Source organism: Ictidomys tridecemlineatus, chromosome 5 (genome assembly GCF_052094955.1).
Source record: "Ictidomys tridecemlineatus isolate mIctTri1 chromosome 5, mIctTri1.hap1, whole genome shotgun sequence".
In the NCBI taxonomy this organism is placed as follows: domain Eukaryota; kingdom Metazoa; phylum Chordata; class Mammalia; order Rodentia; family Sciuridae; genus Ictidomys; species Ictidomys tridecemlineatus.
This window is the reverse complement of record NC_135481.1, coordinates 23,395,485-23,415,703: the sequence shown is the minus strand read 5'-3', so window position 1 is coordinate 23,415,703 and position 20,219 is coordinate 23,395,485. Positions and strand designations below refer to the sequence as shown.

The 20,219-nt window shown below is 33.3% G+C and overlaps 1 protein-coding gene across 2 annotated transcripts in view; it reads left to right on the top strand.

Moving 5' to 3' along the window:
* Positions 1-17,720, top strand: part of Mindy2 (MINDY lysine 48 deubiquitinase 2) — an 81,319-nt gene extending 63,599 nt beyond the window's left edge. For both annotated transcript variants that reach the window (XM_040274103.2, XM_005316621.5), the window contains 3 exons: positions 5,037-5,210; positions 8,789-8,995; positions 10,718-17,720. In XM_040274103.2, the coding sequence (XP_040130037.1) occupies positions 5,037-5,210; positions 8,789-8,995; positions 10,718-10,846 (510 nt within the window). In that variant the 3' untranslated portion in view covers positions 10,847-17,720. The remainder of the gene's footprint in view (positions 1-5,036; positions 5,211-8,788; positions 8,996-10,717) is intronic.
* The last annotated feature ends 2,499 nt before the right edge of the window (positions 17,721-20,219 follow it).

Genomic DNA, 20,219 nt, shown 5'->3' with positions numbered 1-20,219 from the left:
GTAGGGGCTGGGGATGTGGCTCAAGCGGTAGCGCGCTCGCCTGGCATGCGTGCGGCCCAGGTTCGATCCTCAGCACCACATACAAATAAAGATGTTGTGTCCGCTGAAAACTAAACGATAAATATTAAAACTCACTGTCTCTTTCTCTCTCTCTCTCTAAAAAAAAAAAGAATTAGAAAAATTTAAAAAAAAATTATTGCTGTATGTATATAGGTAACTATATGACCAATGTGATTCTGCAACCTGTACAATCAGAAAAATGAGAAATTATACCCCATTTGATTCAAATGTATGAATTGTCAAGATCATTGTACTGTCATGTATAACTAATAAAAAATAATTAATAAAAAATAATTTTTTATATTGATCACATATAGAAATGATACATTTTGTATGGATTAGGTTAAATAAAGTGTATGTTTAAATTTTAAAAAAATAAATAAATTTTTTAAAATTCTGGGTGAATACTAAAGCCATATTTTAAAAGTTTCTGGGCTGGGGATGTAGTGCAGTAGTAAAAGCACTTGCCTAGCATGTGTGGGGCCCTGGGTTCAACATCCAGTATCATAAAAATAATAAATACAAGGCGGGTACAGTAACACATGCCTGACGTGACTGAGGTTGAGGCAGGAGGATTGCCAGCCTCAGCAATTTAGTGAGGTGCTAAGCAACTCAGTGAGACCCTGTCTCTAAATAAAATACAAAATAGGGCTGGGGATGTGGCTCAATGGTTGAGTGCCCCTGAGTTCAATCCCCGATACCAAAAAGTAAAATAAAGTTAAAAATACATAAATAAATAATAAACTTGTTTATTCTGTTTCCTGTTTGACTAAGGCTAGGGTAGCAATTGTTTTCCCACCAACTGCTATATTTAAGTAAAAATTTATTAAATTTAGTTATTTTTAAAGTTGTGTTACTGATCAGATACCCATGAAAAACAATTTAGAGAAGAAAAAGTTTAATTTTAGGCTCAGTTTCAGAGGTCTCAATTCATGGTGGGCCAGCTTCATCACCCTGGGGCCCAAGATGAGGCAGAACATCATGGTGAAAGGGTGTGGCAGAGGAAAGCTGCTTTCCTCATGAAAACGAAATCAGAGCAAATGAGATGCCTGGAATGAAATATAAACCCCAAAGGTATGCCCGTGATTTAATTTCCTCCAGCCATGCCTATACTTACCATAGTTAGTTCATTTATATTATTAATATATCAAATGAATTAAACCTCTGATTAGGTCACAGCTCTCATAATCTAATCATTTTATCTCCTGCATTAACCCAGGGGTTTTAGGGGGAAACCTCATATTCAAACCATAACAGTGGTTGATACATTAAAAATTGTCACTTTCTTTTAAAATAAAGAGAAAGGGAGAAATATGGAAATATGATTGCATGGTAGCAAGAGATATATTGTCTTTTTCACTTATATAGAAAACAGAAGATAGACACAGAAACTGAAATTTAGGTATTACTCATGAATACAATATCTTTGCTTTATTAAACAATTATGGGGCCTATGATGTAGTTCAGTGGTAGAGCTTTTGCCTTGCTTGTCCACACAGCAGACAACAAAGCAGTTATGTGGCTTGAATTGTATTAAGCATTTTACATTCATTATCTCATTTAATCTTTACAACTCCTCTATAGGGTGTGGATTTATTATTATTCTCACTTTATAGCCAGGAAACAGACCTAAAGATTCTAACTTGCCTAAGAACACTCAGTTTGCAAGCAGCTCCAATATGACTTTTAAGTCAACAGCAATGCCTCACTGCCTCTCTGGGGAGCTATGTGGATGAGACTGATATTTGTTAAGTAGCTTTATTAAAGTTTGTCTTTCAGTTTATAAAATACCTTAGAAACTTTCTCAGAAATTTGGGGGCTGGTGATGTATCTCACTGATAGAGTCCTTGCCTATCAAGCACAAGGCCCTGGCTTTGATCCCCCAGCACAAAAAGAAAAAAAGAAAGAAAAGAAAAAAATTATAAAATTTCAAATTATAAAAAGCATTGTGGCTGAGAATATAGCCCAGAAGTAGAGTGCTTACCTAGCAAGTGGGAAGTACTGAGTTCAGTTCCCAGCAACACACATAAATATAAACTTAAAAATAAATATAAACTTAAAAATGTATAAAATACTTAGATGTAGGTAGCTCATGCCCATTATCCTAGTCACCTAGGAAGCATAGGCAGGAGGATTCCAGGTGCAAGGCCAGCCTCAGCAGCTTAGTGAGACCCTGTCTCATAAAGGGTAGAGGATTGGGCTTCAGTTGTAAAGCACACTGGGTTCAATCCCCAGTACCAAAAAAATTAAAATGAAGAAGTAGTTTATAAAATACTTAGAAATTCTTGTAGAATACCTCTATATCACTCATAAGAAAAGAAAACTAAGATCAAAAGATGTTGAGTAGTTTGAATCCAAGTTAATTAATCTAAAATATTAATGCAGTCTTCCATGTTTGAAAGACTGGAATTAATTTACTTGAGAATTTTTTTTTTATCTATTTATAAATCTTTACAGTATTGTCAGATATGTTGTTAACACAAGTTACTACAACTAACTTATGAGGTTGTTTGGATAGGTTTTCATTCAGTCTTCTTTTGTAATACAATTGCCTATTTTAAAAAATTTGTTTTAATTTTTTTATTTGTTCTAATTAGTTATACATGACAGAAGAATGTATTTCATTTCATTGTATACAAATGGAGTACAACTTTTCATTTTTCTGGTTGTACACAACATAGAATTGCACCATTATGCAATCATACATGTACCTAGAGTAGTGATGTCTGTCTCATTCCACCATCTTTCCTACCCCCATGTCCCCTTCCCTCTACTTCCTTTCCTTTGACCAATCCACAATTCTTCCATTCTTCCCATGCTCCCTCCCCCAATTATGGATCTGCATTCACTTATCAGAGAGAATATTTGGCCTTCAGTTTTTTGGGATTGGCTTACTTTGCTTAGCATCCTATTCTCCAACTCCATCCATTTACCTACAAATGCCATAATTTTATTCTCTTTTAATGTTGAGTAATACTCCATTGTGGATATATGTGTAACACAGTTACAATTGCCTATTTTTAAGAAAAGTAAAATTTTTCTAGTGTTGTCTTTATCATTTTTATATGCATTAATAAGAACTTCTGTATTTTTTTTTAATATTTATTTTTTAGTTGTGCTTGGACACAATACCTTTATTTATTTTTATGTGGTGCTGAGGATTGAACCCAAGGCTTCACATGTGCTCTACCACTGAGTTACAACACAATTTTTTCTGAAATTGTGTTTTTCAGTATTTTATTTTATTTCCTTTATTTATTTTGTGTGTACTGGAAATCCACCCTAGGGCATTGTGAATATTAGGCAAACACATGCCCATAATTCGAGCCACTCTGGAGGCTGATGCAGAAAGATCTAGAATTTGAGGCCAACCTGAGCAACTTACCTCTCTCTAAAAATAAAACCAAGGAAAATAAATAAAAAAATTTTAAAAATGACTAGGAGTGTAACTCAGTGGTAGAGCTGCTTGCCTAGCAATACATGAAGCTCTGATTTCAGTCCTTAAAACAGCAACAACAAAAAAAGAGACAGAGAATTTATTCTTAAGTACTATTTGGAGAAAAAATATTGACAAGATTATGGTTATCAAATAGCCAATAAAATAAATTGTAAAGCAAAGATATGGTGTAGTATGATGAAATTAATTATAAATATAAGAGACCATGAAAAAGTATAATTCTTGAACCAATGGTAAACCCTATGTTAACTATTATCTAATGAGAACTATGAGCAAGTATCAAAAGGTCTTACTTTGGCAGATCTGACGAAATATACAGACCTTATGTAGTATACATAATATATAGATTTAATATGATTAGAATCAGAACTAACACACATGAAAAATTAGTGGTCATTGCTAAATTCTTTCATTGTGATTGTAACTTATAGTAGGCCCAGCAATAGAGATTTTTTTTTTTTTAAAGAGAGAGAGAGAGAGAGAGAGAATTTTTAATATTTATTTTTTAGTTCTCGGGACACAATATCTTTGTTGGTATGTGGTGCTGAGGATCGAACCCAGGTCGCACGCATACCAGGCGAGCGCGCTACCGCTTGAGCCACATCCCCAGCCCAAAGAGATTTAAAAATATATTCTAGCTATGTGCAGTGACTCATGTCTCTAATTCCAGTGACTCTGGAGGATGAAGCAGAATGATCACAAGTTCAAGGCCAGTCTACACAATTTAGCAAGACCCTATCTCAAAATAAATAGAAAGGGGCTGGGGGTATAACTCAGTGGTACAGCATCCTTGGGTTAAATCTTCAGTACCATAAAAATAAATAAGCAAATAAATGAACAAATAGGACTGAGGATATAGCTCAGTGGTAAAATTCCTTTGGGTTCAATACTCAGTATAAAAAATAAATTATATGTTCATAGATCTGGAAATGTATGTAGGCTTAGTGGGTCCTGGATTCAAGCTCTAGTATCAAAATATAAAATAAAATAAAAATACAGTCTGGGGAATAAAAGGCAAGAAAACACAATCATAGTGCCAGGAGATTTGATGCCACAGTAGAAACACAAACAAAATACAACTGGTATACAAAGCAAGAGCAATAATGATACAGAGAAAAGAAAATTAGTGTAATTTAGATTAGTCATATGGGCTTAATTTACAAAATAAACAAAACCAGGCAATGTAGTATCATGTTTTTATCGCTTGATGTCTTTTTCAGGAATTTGTATAATATTTTTCTATTTTACAAAATGATATTACAAACCACACAAAGCTGTTTATAAATCATATGTGAGTATGCCAAGGGTTTCTCTTCATATTGTAGTGTGCTAATTATAAACTACATTCAAAGCCAGACATATTTGAACAAGTAAGATAACTAGTTTATTTATTATATTGTACAGAAATGGCTTACAGGAATAATTAATACTTTCTAAACATACAGATTAAAATTTTTCATTAAATGTAATATTAGTTTTGATTTTTTTAACACTTTTTCTTTTGTTATTTCTTACTAAGGGTCAACTGTATTTGTTGGTAACAGACCAGGGATTTCTTACTGAAGAAAAAGTTGTTTGGGAAAGCCTGCACAATGTAGATGGTGATGGAAATTTCTGTGACTCAGAATTTCATCTTCGGCCTCCTTCAGATCCTGAAACTGTATACAAAGGACAACAAGATCAAATAGATCAGGTAAGCTTATTTTGCCTTTTTTCATATTGTTTAAAATATTCTTTTCAAATGTCAATTTGGTTATCCAAATTTTTTGAATTAGATTCATTCTTAATTTCTTTGTGAGGTTTTCCTGATACTTCCTAAATAGGTAAGTGATCATTCTATATGTACATTAATTATACACTTTGGCACAGAAGGCTTGATCAGATTAAAACGTGAAGGTCATGATAAGAAGGTTTTTTTTGTTTTTTTTTTGTTTTTTTTTTTTTAAAGAGAGATTGAGAGAGAGAGAGAGAGAGAGAGAGAGAATTTTTAATATTTATTTTTTAGTTCTCAGCGGACACAACATCTTTGTTGGTATGTGGTGCTGAGAATCGAACCCGGGCCGCACGCATGCCAGGCGAGCGTGCTACCGCTTGAGCCACATCCCCAGCCCATGATAAGAAGTTTGAATTTATTCCAATCGCAGTAAGGAAGCTATGCCAATTATTAAATATGAAAGTGACATGATCTACTGAATTTTTGTTTTATTATTTTGTACTGGGAATTGAACTCAGGGGGACTTTACCACTAACCTACATCCCCAGTCTTTTATATTTTTTATTTTGGGTCTTACTAAATTGCTGAGGGTCTCACTGAGTTGCCTATACTGGCCTTGAACTTTCCACCCTCCTGACTCAGCCTCTTGAATTACTGGGATTACAGGCTTGCTGCACTGTGCCTGACCTGGGTATTCACATTTTTAAGAAACAGAGGATGTGTAGGAAGGACAGGGATGTAAATAGAGACCAACAATTCAAGCAAGAAGAAATGAAGAAATTAAGCACATATTTGAAACATATTTTGACTAATCAGGGCAGAAAAGAGGGACTCTAGAAGATAGCATATACTGGGCAAAGAGTAGTTAGGTTTTCTAAGAAAAGGAGGAGCAGACACAGCAGAGGAGCCCTAAGCAATAAAACTTTCATTTAGAACTGAAACAAGATTTTTGCCTGCTATAGGCGGGCAGTTTTGGAGCTAAAGTGTGTTTATTACTTAAAATATGACAATGATATTAATTCTTCCCTGCTGAGGCATAAATATGGTTATGTTAAACGATGAACATAAATTTTGGTAATAACAATTTAAGTGCACAGAGACTGTTCACTTAGCTAATATTCAATGAGAAGATGTATTACTGGAACTATAACTAGGTCCTGCAGATACAAAGATAAATTATAGCCAAGTGTGGTGTCGCTTGTTTGTAATCCCAGTGACTTGAGAGTCTAAGGCAGGAAGATTGCAAATTCGAGTCCAGCCTGGGCAACTTAGCAAGACCCTGACTCAAAATAAAGAATAAAAAGTACTGAGGATGTAGCTGAGTGGTAAAGTGCCCATGGGTTCAAACTCCAGTGCATTAAAAAAAAAAAAAAATTGGTGGGTCTGGGGTTGTGGCTCAGTGGTAGAGCACTTGCCTAGCATGTGAGAGGCACTGGGTTCGATTCTCAGCACCACAATAAATGAATAAAGGTCCATCAATAACTAATAAAATTTTTTTTAAAAAATCATTCAGTCCTGTCCTCAAAGGTGCTACAATAGCAGAGGGAGCAGAAATTGAACCAACTATTATTGTATATTAAGTTCTGTAAGAGTAATTTGAATAGCAAGCTATGATGCATAGAAGAATATTTGATTTCAACCAATAACTTTTACATATATATTCTTCAATAAATATATATTTAGATAAATATATAATTATGAAAAAAATGTTTATTTGGAAAAAAAGAATACTTGATTTCAACAAATGTTAATCTTCCTAGGACTTTTGACTTTTTTTTTTTAAATAGCTTTGATAGTAAAGGTACTCATTTTTCTTCAGATGCCATAAAGAATTATATAGCCTCCATATAGAGGCTTAAGTAATAAAGAGAAATGTGTGAAATTTTTGTAACAACTATATGTAAAAATTAATGGAGCAGAGGAAATGAATTTGTAAGGTGTTGTGATTAGTGTCTGTGGAAATAGCAAGAAGGGAGATTGAAAACTATGGGACTTGGTAAAGAGCAAGTTGGAAACTGAAAAATTTTTGAAGGACAAACTCTTAATATTAGTAAGATACTCACTCATGAGTAAGTAGTATAAGTTCTTCATAGGAATGACCTTCTACATGTCCTCTAAGTTACTTAAATTCTCGTTTTTGAGGGTAGATGATAGGTGCACAAAATATTCAGTTTTCTTTCAGTGCCAAAGTGGGTTTTAAGTCAGATAATAAAATTTTTTTTTTTTTTTTTTAAATACTGGGGATAGAACTCAGGGCACTCCATCACTGAGCCACCTCCCTAGCCCTTCTTTATATTTTATTTAGAGTCAGAGTCTCATTGAGTTGCTTAGAGACTTGCTAAGTTGAACTTTTGATCCTCCTGCCTCAGTCTCCTGAGTCATTGGGATTACAGGCATGCACCACCACACCCAGCTTTTAGGGTTTTTAAAAAAGATTTTTTTTATGACATTAAATGGAAAAGAAAATGTTGTAATAGAGATGGGAGATGTTGAGTTTGTATGTGAACATAGAAAAATATGGGGTTAATATATACTGTTTATATATATGTATGTATCTATATACTGTTAACAATAGTTATCTCTAATAACATTTTGGCCACATAAAATTTTCTTTTCGTTTTTTGAAATTGCTAAATGCATAAGTTCACTTTGAAAATAGCGGACTTTTCTTTTATCTTTTTCTTTTTTTTTTTTTAAGATCTTTTCTATGTACTCCCCGAAAGAACCCCAAACCCTGCATTTTTTTTTTTTTTAAGAGAGAGAGAGAATTTTTAACATTTATTTTTTTAGTTATCGGCGGACACAACATCTTTGTTTGTATGTGGTGCTGAGGATCGAACCCGGGCCACATGCATGCCAGGTGAGCGCGCTACCGTTTGAGCCATATTCCCAGCCCCTTTCTTTCTTTCTTTCTTTTTTTCTTTTTTTTTTTTTCGGTACTGGGAATTGAACTCAACCACTGAGCCACATCCCTAGTCCTATTTTTGCATTTTATTTAAGACAGGGTCGCATTGAGTTGCTCAGCACCTCAGCCTACCAAGCTACTAGGATTACAGGCATGTGCCACCGCTCCTGGCTTTTTTTATTTAAAGCTTTCTTGAATATCTTTTTTAAAATATTTTTTAGTTGTAGATGGACACAGTGCCTTTATTTTATTTACTTAATTGTTTTGTGGTGCTGAGGATCGAACCCTGTACCCCACATGTGCTAGGCAAGCACTCTACCACTGAGCCACAACCCCAGCCCTTTTGAATATCTTATTTATTGCTTCTAGAAAGAATTTCAAATGAGTTCCTAAAATATTTTAAACAATGATGACATCACTGAAATAAGTGTTTAGCTCCCCAAAGGAATATAACTCATTTTAATATATCTCATTTTAATATTTAAACTCTGATGGTTTTTTTTTATTGGTGCATTATAGTTGTACATAGTCTGATAGGTTTTTCTTTTTTAAAGCCATTCTCAGAGCTTCATGAACACAACATCTATATTCATATTTATTAGTTCTTGAGTGAAATCTCAAAACTAAAAATAGTTATAATTTAATTCCTTAGGACTATCTTATGGCATTATCTCTACAACAAGAACAGCAGAGTCAAGAGATGAATTGGGAACAAATCCCAGAAGGAATCAGTGATTTGGAACTAGCAAAGAAACTTCAAGAGGAAGAAGACAGACGGGCTTCTCAGTACTACCAGGAACAAGAACAAGCAGCAGCAGCTGCTGCTGCTGCTACTACTACTGCTAATACACAGGCCCAGGTAAAAACAGCGTTGTGATTCTTACTGGGGATATAGCTCAGTTGGTAGAGTACCAGCCTCGCATGCACAAGCCTTGGGTTCAATCCCCAGAACCACCAAAAAAAAACAAACCAAAAAAAAAAATTTGTTGCGATTCTTAGATATAATCATCACTTAAGCAATAAAAAGTCTCTGCTTGAGGTAATAAAAAAAAAAGTTAATTAGGAACTGACTTTTGAGTTATGTTAGCATCTTAGTACCCATGGATTTGACATTGTCCTAAATTTGTGGTTATCCTAATAATTTCTTATGTATAATTATTTTTCTGGAGATTCTGAATGCAAGATTTTTTAAAACTTATTTTTTAGTTCTTTACAGCTGAAACAAAACAAAACAAAAACCAGAAACCATTTGCTTTCTGTGAGGTAAATGTAATCTGAGTTATTATTGGAACCAGATAGTTGTTGATTTATATTTCCTATTTATTTTTTCTCTTCCTAATTGCAATACCCTGGACAATAACTCTCTTAACCTCATTTTCCTTCTCTGTGAAATAAAAGATAATACTCTTAGATTCTGGTGAAGAATTTAAAATGTTAGCACTTACCCCAATGTCTATGACATATACTAAGTATTCAGTGTAAGTCAGCACATTTCTACTCCTCACTCCCTCAGTTAATGTTTAAGCACTGAAAATAAGATGATTATGTGGGTTTCTAGATGTTAAATCTTATTTTTTTCAATCAAAAAAACACTCTCCTTCTTTTATATTATCTGTACCATGTCAGGACTGTTCCTTTTGATTGGGGTATATAAGAAAGCAAGATGGCCTTTAAGGTCTGATGAAACTAAATATAGAATTCTTTTTTTTTTTTTTAAAGAGAGAGTGAGAGAGGAGAGAGAGAGAGAGAGAGAGATTTTAATATTTATTTTTTAGTTCTCGGCGGACACAACATCTTTGTTGGTATGTGGTGCTGAGGATCGAACCCGGGCCGCACGCATACGCTACCGCTTGAGCCACATCCATTAGAATAAATGTAAAATTGGGCCAGGGTTGTGACTCAGTGGTAGAGTGCTTGCCTAGCATGCATGAGGCACTGGGTTCAATCCCCAGCACCACATAAAAAATACTAAATAAAGGTATTGTGTTCATCTGCAACTTAAAAAAGTTCAAAAAAAAATAAGTGTAAAATTTATTTCTAAAAAAAAAATTATTTCTAGATCAAATATTGAGTACCTCAATCTTAATAACTAAATCCTATCATGTTATAATTATTTTCTTATTTCATAGACTATGCTTATTCACACTCAATTCTCACGATTTGTTTTTTTCTTTTAAAATCTGTTTTAGTATTTAATGAAGTATTGAAGAACTATTATAGTTAGCCAAAAGGCTAATGTATTCTTATAGTTCTTAAATTAGAAACTTATGTTTTAGGAATTCCATTTATTTGCAATAATACATTAATTATATCTATCCAGAATGGTATATTAACCATGTTACAGATACCCTGAAATAATAACAAATTTGCGTACCAGGATGTTCTTTTCCCTTAAGGGAGGGCGAGAAGAGAGAGAGAATTTTTAATATTCATTTTTTAGTTCTCGGTGGACACAACATCTTTTGTTGGTATGTGGTGCTGAGGATCGAACCCGGGCCGCACGCATGCCAGGCGAGCGCGCTACCGCTTGAGCCACATCCCCAGCCCTGAAATGATTTCTTGCTGTGTGTTTTTCTTAAAGCTGGGCCAGCCGGCACAAGCCTCTCCATCAAGTGGAAGACAATCTGGGAATAGCGAACGGAAACGAAAGGAACCTCGAGAAAAAGATAAAGAAAAGGAAAAGGAAAAGAATAGCTGTGTCATTTTGTAACAAGTACTAGATTCTGTTGGAATCACCTATATGTGTTGAGAAACAAGACCACATGAGGAAAGGAAGAAAAACCGATAATACCGTCTGTGCCTGATTTCCCATTGGATTTTGTTCATGTTTTTCAGGGGAAAGGTTGTTACTTTGTTACAATCAGACTTCTTGAAGTCACACAATATACTCTTTATGAGCTGGAGTTTCATGTTACAAGTTGGAAATGCTGTGTTGTCATTCATGAAGAATACTGCACTTGTAGCCAAATAAGCAAATCACAGCAAATTTTGTGTCATAGTGACATTCATAATTCATATCAGTTAGTAAGCTATTTCATCTTCTAACAATGAATGGAGGTATTTGATTTAGTTTGATTCCTTCCTGAAATCTAAGTATTAGCACAATAGTTTCTGAAATTTTTGCAACCTTAAATTATGATCTAATCCATGAGAAACCAGGGGTTTAATATGGAATTTAAAAATAAATAAATAAATAAATAAATAAATAACAGGAATAAATGATCCTTAATTGTATATTGAACTAATTCAGCCCTTGAACAGCTTTACCTTTCTTTAATAATGTACATTTTAGATATTAAGAACAAATAATGGAGCTTGGATTTAATTTAGATAGAAAAAAAATAAAGATTTGTATTTCTTTTCCAATAGCAAAAAAAAAAAAAAAATTATATAACACTAATACTTACAACCTGTCCAAATCACATATTAATGACTTTATAGTGTTGTGAAATTTTGAGGAATTTTTAAGTCGTTAAGTAGGTAATCTGGACCATAGTTACTATTTATTAACCATGTGACAAGTGAGTTTAAGGAGGAAACCACAGTGGATGCTAGGCCTTGTAAATATGAGAGTGTAGGAAAGTAGATAGTTCATTGTCTACCTTTTTTTAGAATTGCCTTGAACCTTAAATTTTAAATCATGTTTATTACTAGAAAATTAAATTATTAAAAAACCAACAAAAAAAGCACATTTCTATAAGAAGTAAAAGATAATCTCTGAGTCTAGTGAAAAGACATTAATAAAAATCAGAGTAGATAAGAGTTTAGAGGAATTTATGTAAAAGCAAGCAGACTTTTTAACTTATGAGAACCAAATAAACATAACACATAGTGTTTATAGAATTCAGAAAAAATATTTATTTAACTTTATTATGAGGCAACACATATTTTCCTGTATTTCTAGATATAGTTTGGACAACTATCCTTAATAGTCCTTTTTATATGCTTTATATTTAAAGTTTGTTTTTAGTCATTTTTGAAAAAAAAAATGCTGCTGCAAATAGTATATAATTTACATTCTAAGCCTCAAAAAATGTGTTTATTTAGGAACATCATAACATGACCTGAGCATCCACTTGGAGAGTATTTCTTGTGGTTTGAGGTGACAAAATTTTGACTACAAAAAAAAGTGATCTAGAATTTTTTTTTAAAGTTATATCATTTACTTTCTCTGTGATCCAAAACCAGTTATAGAATGACTCTATATGTAAAAACTAAAATCTTATTTATGGAAGGAATTATTCTGAGGGGAAATAAATCCAGGGCCAAGCATATCTTTTACATCCTTCTATTTTGCATGTCTATTTGTGTTACATAATTTGTTATTTCTTCAGATTTCCTATTCTAGAATGATAAATCATCAGAGAACCTGTTTGGGGTATAAAACTTGGATACAAAATATTTGGTGAGTCTCTTGATTGTAACCCAGATATCTGGACATTGGTAAAGTAATCAGATATACTATAGAACTTTACATTGGCTTAAATAGGTTGGTCTTAATCTGAGTTTACTCTTGATATCATTCTGTTGGTTGAAGGAGAAAACTCAAACCTCAAAGTTTGTTCTTCTCAGAATAAATAGTAGTGACAGTGCATTATATTTTAATAAAAAAAAACTTGATAATTTACAAAAGTATATTTGAGGCATATTTTTCCATAATTATATACTTAGCTATTTATTACCCTTGAAGAATATATGTGTAGAAGTTATTTTTCTGTTGTTTGTTCCTATCTTCTTAATTTGTTCCAAAGATAATACTGCCATTCAGCATTCCCTCTAGAAGAAAAAAAAAAAAATCACTCAAAACCAGCAATGCTGCTATAAGTAGATGTCAATGTGTACTTACGAGAAAAATTTTTTAAAAATGCAGTGTGTTTGTTAATTCAGTCTTTTTCTATGTAATATTTACAAATCAAACTTTATTACATTCCTGGAATTCAGTTTGATATACCAATAGTAATAATGATTAAATATTTACTTTGATTACTGTGAGAGAAAATTAAATGTTCAATTCTATTAAAACAAACTTGTCAAAGAAACTGCTCTCCTTGCAAATATAACCTTAAAGGTTACAAAGAATCTAGAGCAATTGTGTCTTTCTTTTATTTTGCTCCAGGTAACAAATTATACATTCAGGCATTTCATTGCTGGTTTGCATTCAGAAGAATTTGATGTTAGTATTTTAAAGCAGTTTTTTTCCACAATATTTTTTAATACTTGAAATTGTTACATATACACTGCTACTAGAAATTAGAATTTAAACCTTTTTGATTTTAATATTTATAGAGTAGATCATGGGCACATTTGAATCAACCAAATCACTGTTAGAGCTAGTAAAAGAGGCAGATGAATGAATGGCTGTGGTTACCATTTTTTCCTCTTGCTTTTGAAAAGAGTATTCCTTACATTTTTATTAACAATATGAGCATTTTCTTGTCAAATCCCATTGCATCAACAATGCTGTGATTTACAGTAGTTTATTGATATTTACAAGCACTCATTGCATGTGCACATGTATGTGTATTTCTGAAGCAAGACAGCTTCTCAAAGCAATTTGGGAACTTTCCCTCAAATTTTAAAATCACCATTTTAAGAATATTTACACACCTGGACTGGGAATATGGCTCTACAGACTCTCTATAGACTGGGAATATAATGTTGGAACATGCATGAGGACTGGGGTTCAATCCCCTGCACTACAACAAAAAAGGAAAAGAAAAAATATACACACACGGACATAGACTGAACAGAATAGTATAAAGCAACTAAAATTGACATGAGTTATATGCCCATCCAGTGTACTTAGGTAAAGAAACTTCCATGTTTCAAGGTCAAGTTAGTATTTGAATGAAGCAGAGATTTAAATTTAGGATTAGCTTTTGGAATGTATCTTGTTTTTATTGTCTTATATTTCTTGCACTTATCTGCTTTTCCCATATTATGTTTTGATTTCTTCCTCATACATCTTGATCTTGGTTTAACAAAGCAAGTTAATATCAGAGATTAACTGACTGAATTCAACATTAACCATTTTGTACTTACACAAAACCTTCTTAGTATTTTGTTTTCAATGAATAACAAACTAAGTTAACTTAAGAGATAAGAGATCTTGAAAGGTTAGAAGGCAAATAGTTGAGAATAGTTGTGGTCCCTACATTAATGTTGGCATATGCAGCAGATAGTTGTAAAATCCTGCTGAAGAAAAATTAAGGCAAGAATTTTCAGAATTGCCCTCAAAACATCTCATTTATTTAAATTACCTTTTAAAAAGCAGTTTTGTAGTTGTGCTTAACATTCTTATTCATTGTATCAGTTACTTTAAAATATGATGGAAAGCTTATAGGTTTTACCTATCACAATTCTTAGGCATGCTGGAAACTTACTAATGTTTAATAAAATAATCTGAAGGCCCTAAAGACAGTCCAAAATTTTGTATTTTAAGGAACTGGATATGTAGAATTCTGGATCATTTTGTGTTTAAAAATCTAACTTTTTGTCTTGCCTTGAGCAAAGTTTCTGTGCCTCAGTTTACTCTTTAAATATGTAGAGAATAGAGAATACCCTTTCTCACTCACCTTCTCTCACTTTCTCACTCTCTTCTTTGTGCTTCACACTCCTGAATAAAGGGCATAGTATAAGCACAAAATATTACTTAAATTATCACAGATATTACACATCTTGGTTCTTGGATGTGCAGACTTTTTCCAATGACAAGTCCTTTTTTAAAAATACTGTCAAAATTTGTTGAATTATCTTGTCTTTGAGTATCGCATCATGTTTCCAAAATGTATTTTGCAGTTGCTTTCCTGTTCTGTAGACTAGTGTCAAAATCAAGAGTATTTGGGAACTATAAAAAGCATTTTAAAACCTATTTTTTTCCAATATTTTTCACAGATCTAAATGTTTAGATTATCTTTGCTTTTTCCTCTGTGTTATAAAATGCTGTCACATTGCTAATACATATAAAAGTTTTTTGCATGGGTGAAATTGATTTAGATCTTTCAAATACTATCATTTTAGGGATATTGAAGTTACTTGTGTTTTTTTAGTGTAATATGTGCATTTGAGAATGTGCAATTAAATTCATTCTGAAAGTGAAAATAGTAAAGAAACTCATTGGAATTTTAGAGTACTTAGTTTCTCTGATAGTTTGGTGTCTTTTGTTACTGATGTTCAACACTTCTAAAACTATTAGGAAAATATTATGAGGAATTGAAGTTATTTTTCTCAGGTAACAGTTTAAAATATACTAAATATTAAAATTAAAGGCTTCCTGAACAAAATATATTGCAAAATATAGGATGAATGTGAGGGCAAATTCATGTTGCTAGAACTTATTTTGAGGATCTATGTAAATTTTAATTCATGCATGTCTCTTAGTTAGTCTTGATGTCTTTGCCATTAGAAAATAGAATTTAATAAACTGTTATATACATATATATTTTTACATGAAGGATTCTAGTTTCTAATTTCTTCTGATCTCAAGAAAATCTTTAAAAAAAAACAAAACAGGGTAAAATTTTCAAACTCTTGCCTCAAGTTCAGCTTTGTCCTGTTGTTCTGAGAAAGGAGGAAATTTAGACTTGTCTAACTAGGAGATATTTTTTAGGGCATGGTACCATCCCAAGTAGGGTGTTAAAATACTATGACATAAATATAAAATCCAAGCTTTGAACTACAGTGGATTTAAACAATAAAAAAAGAAAATTCTACAGTAAATCTTCTACTTCACCTGATATTCTAAGAATTTCTTTAAACCAGTTAATTTGTCACTGGTAGCTTTACAAACTTTATACCCATGAGCATTGTCCTTTGAGAGACAAGGATGCCTTATAAATAAGAGGAGCGCAAATCAAAATTCTTTGGAAGGTGATCCTTTGGATAAAGTAGTTATTTTACAGTTGTAAAAAGAAAATCATGAAACTGAAATGCCCATTTAAATTCACAAATCAAAACCAATCCAGTTGTGCATTGTAGTTGAAGTAACTTACAAAGCAATTATAACTAATACAATGTGTTTTAAGACTGAGATTGGTATTTAATCTTTGAAGATTGTCTCAATTTTGTCAATGTTTTTGTTATTCTTTTTTACCTATTGTATGAAGTAACCATTTTTCAGAGTACATAGAATATCTTAGCTTTGTAGATTTTTTTTTAAATGGGGAATTGAAAAGTCTCCATTGTCTTTTGTTTTGCTGTTTTCCTCAATAAAATGACAACTATTGTCAAAGATCCACATATAACAAGTAAGACAATACGACAGAAGATTGGTGTATGATTACATTCATAGTAGCAAAATCGATTATCTTTGCCTATTAAACTTTAGAGGTACTCCAAAAGTCATTTCCTAATGCTAGCTCATGTGAATCTTTTCTTGAATTGTGCAGAATAATTGAATTGAAAAATATTTAAGGGAATAGCAAGTGAAATGGAATAATGACTGAAGAAAAGTTGTAATCTTGAAATATAGCAAAAAAAAGAGAAACAAGTTTTCTTCTTCCACTTTAGTGTTGGACTAATTGGGTCAAAAATTTGTTATGAAGGCCTAAGGGTATGGCAAATGGTAGAGCACTTGTCTACCATGCATAAGGCCCTGGGTACAATCTCCAGTACCTGTACCAAAAAAAAAAAAAAAAAAAAAAATTCCCATGAGGAGCTGGTAGTAGATCAGTGGTAGAGCACTTGCCTACCAAGCAAAAGGCCCTGGGTTCATCCCTAGTATCCCCAGTACCACACACACACACACACACACACACACACACAAATATATATATATAAAATTTGCTTTGACATACAGATTTTCTTTGTGCCAGCTAAAATTGGCCAGTTGAAAAAGAGTTCCTTCTCAAAGAGTTTAAATATACATATTATGTTTGAGTGCTTTTTTTCCTCCTCCTTTCCCTTTCTATCTTAACACTTTTTCTCTTTTTCTGCTTTTGAAATAATTCATCTAAGCCTGGCCCAGGGCACATACGTATAATCCCAACTAATGTGGAGGCTGAGGTAGGAGAATCACAAATTAAAGGCCTGTATGGCAATTAGCAAGACCTTGACTCAAAAAAAAGGGATGGGGATGTAGCTCAGTGGTAGAACATCCCTGGATCCAATTTCCAGCACCAATAAATAAGTAAATTTGTTTTGCTTTAATTCCAATTCAATAATAATAATAACCCTAGAAATTAATAGGAAAGAGCATCAAAATACATTGTTTGAATAAGGACATTTACCCAACTTAATGTTGAACTGATTTCTATGAAATAAATGTATTGTTTTCAATGCTAATTATGCTAAAACTATTTAACTATGTTTTAACAAGTTTAAAAACTTCCATTTTTAGATGATACTCCTAAAAAAGGCATATTGTATAGGTGGGAAAGTATAAAATATTTATGACAGAATTATTCAGTATTATTCAACATTTAATTTCATGTCTGTTGTTGTACCACAAGTGTAGTGTTGTTGTTGGATTAAAATGTTGGGTGTTTTTGTTATTATGCTTAAAACTGTAACCAGTGAATAACACCTGTAGTATTTTTTATTATAGATTATATTTTATTTCAATAAACTTTGATATTTAGACCAAACAGTCTCTGCTGTGTATATTCATCTTATTAAGCTTGGAAGAATGGGGAGAGAAAGAGCTGGATTATTGATTCGCATTTACCTGAGTTATTCCTTAGAATACTTGGACCAGTATTTGAAAAGTACAAGAGGTAGTAAATAAAGAAACAGTGGTGAACCATATAATACATAATACTTCAGGTAACTGTGAGCCTTTCAAAGACAGGGATAATATCTTTTTCATTTTAATTTTCATGGTCTTTGGCACTTAGAACTCAAATATCTGTTTAAAGGAAACTTTTAAATGCCTATATTATGTAGTTAGTTATACTTGCCTGTGCTTTACATAGTAAGATAATTAAGTAGGGTTATTAGTTTCTCCTTTTACATAAAAGTTATATAGATAGTATTCAGATCTTTAGTCCATAAGGCCCCTTCTGATTTTCCCTGGTTATCATCATGTCACCTTGTAGAGCCAATAAGAGAATAGTTAGAGAACAGAATACTTAGTAATAACTGTAGCAAGCAGAATTTTTTCTTTCCATTTTGTGCCAATCTTGTGGAGTCTACTCACTTTATATTATTCTATGAAGTAGGCATTTCATTTGTGATCTGAGACCAAGATGTCTGATCCAAGAGCCTGTACAAGCAAATTTATCTGCAAGGATTCAAATAAGTCTAGGCCATATCTATGTTCAAATTCTGATTCTGGACTTTTTAATTTGTATCTGTTTCATATTCTACAGGAATGTTCCAATTTAAGCCTACAGCTAGGTGTGATGGCATGTGACTATAGTCCTGACTGCTGTGGAGGCTGAGGCAGGAGGCTCAGAAGTTCAATGCCAGACTGAGCAAATCAGCAAAACCCTATTCTCAAAACTTTAAAGTGTTGAGGATGTAGCTTAGTGGTAGAGCACCCCTGGGTTCAAACTCAGTGTCACACACAAAAGAAGAAAATCCTTCTGTTATTTTTGTTAAGCTTGTATTAAATCTATAGATCAATTTGAAGATAATAATTAACATTTAATCTCAATCCAATGAATACAATTATAAATTAAATTTCATCAAAATTTAAAATGTTTGGGGTTGGATGTGGGGAGCCATTCTCACACATGACTGGGCGACTGAGGCGCTTTGGCTGTGTCGGAGCTTTCCCGGCCCTCTCCTGATGAGAGAACCCGTCCGTGTGGGGGTGTGACTGACCACTGACCCCGGGGGCCCAATCACTGACCCTCAACCTTCATTGGATGGAATTCTCCCCTGAATTTCTTGTTCCCCAATAAAAGGCTACTCCCTGGCGTGCTCTCTCTCTCTCTCTCTCTCCTGCTCGCCCTGAGTAATCCTTGCTGCCCTGCTGGTGGTTCGAGGTGGGAGCCAGAGAGGGCAGCCGTCTCGCACCTGGTCATAGAATAAGGTAACTGAGTCCTGTGTGTTTTATTTCCATCTCGCTGCTAACTTTTATGCCAAGAACCTCATTAATGAAACCATTGCGCTGGCCGCATAGTGGAGTTGGATATAAAGATCAATAAAATGGGGGCTGGGGATGTGGCTCAAGTGGTAGCGCGCTCGCCTGGCATGCGTGCGGCCTGGGTTGGATCCTCAGCACCACATACCAACAAAGATGTTGTGTCCGCCAAGAACTAAAAAAATAAATATTAAAAATTCTCTCTCTCTCTCTCTCCTCTCTCACTCTATCTTAAAAAAAAAAAAAAGAAAAAAAAAAAGATCAATAAAATGTTGGGATTGGGTAGAGCGTTGCCTGGCATATACAAGGTCCTGGGTTCAATTCCCAGCACTACACACACACACATACACACAGAAATTATAATGTTTATACTCAGTTAAGAAACTGAAAAGGCAAATTATGAACTGAAAGAAAAATTTGAAACATGTTTGTTTGAAAATGCTTTATATCAGCCTACAATGAACTCTTAAAATTAATATGAAGGAAAAACAAAAAATGGCCAAAGCGTGACAAATAAGCACATGAAAAGATGATCTGCATCTTCAGTCTTTAGTGAAATACAAACTAGATCCACAACAAAATATAACCTACCAGAATAGCTAAAAAAAAAGTTCAGTAATAACCAAGTGTCAGTTAAAATGTTAAACAACTGGAACTTTCTTACATTGCTGATGTGAATATAAAATGACACGACTACTTTGGAAAACAATTTAGCAGTTTCTTTAAAAGTTAAATAGTGTCTCATACCTATAATCTCAACTACTTGGGAGGTTGAGGCAGAAGAATCACTGAAACCCAGAAGTTTAAGGCCATCCTGAGCAACAGAAAAAAGGTAAACATTGGGGCTAGGGATGTAGTTTGGTGGGTGAATATGTGCTTAGCATGTATGAGGCCCTGGGTTCAATCCCCAGCACCTTCTCCCTCCAGAAAAAAAGAAAAGTTAAATATATACCTGCCATACAGTCCATTATTTCACTCTCATTTACCCAAGAAAAATAAAAGCATATGGGCACACAAAAGACTTACAAATTCAGAACCGTTTCATTGGAAAGAACCT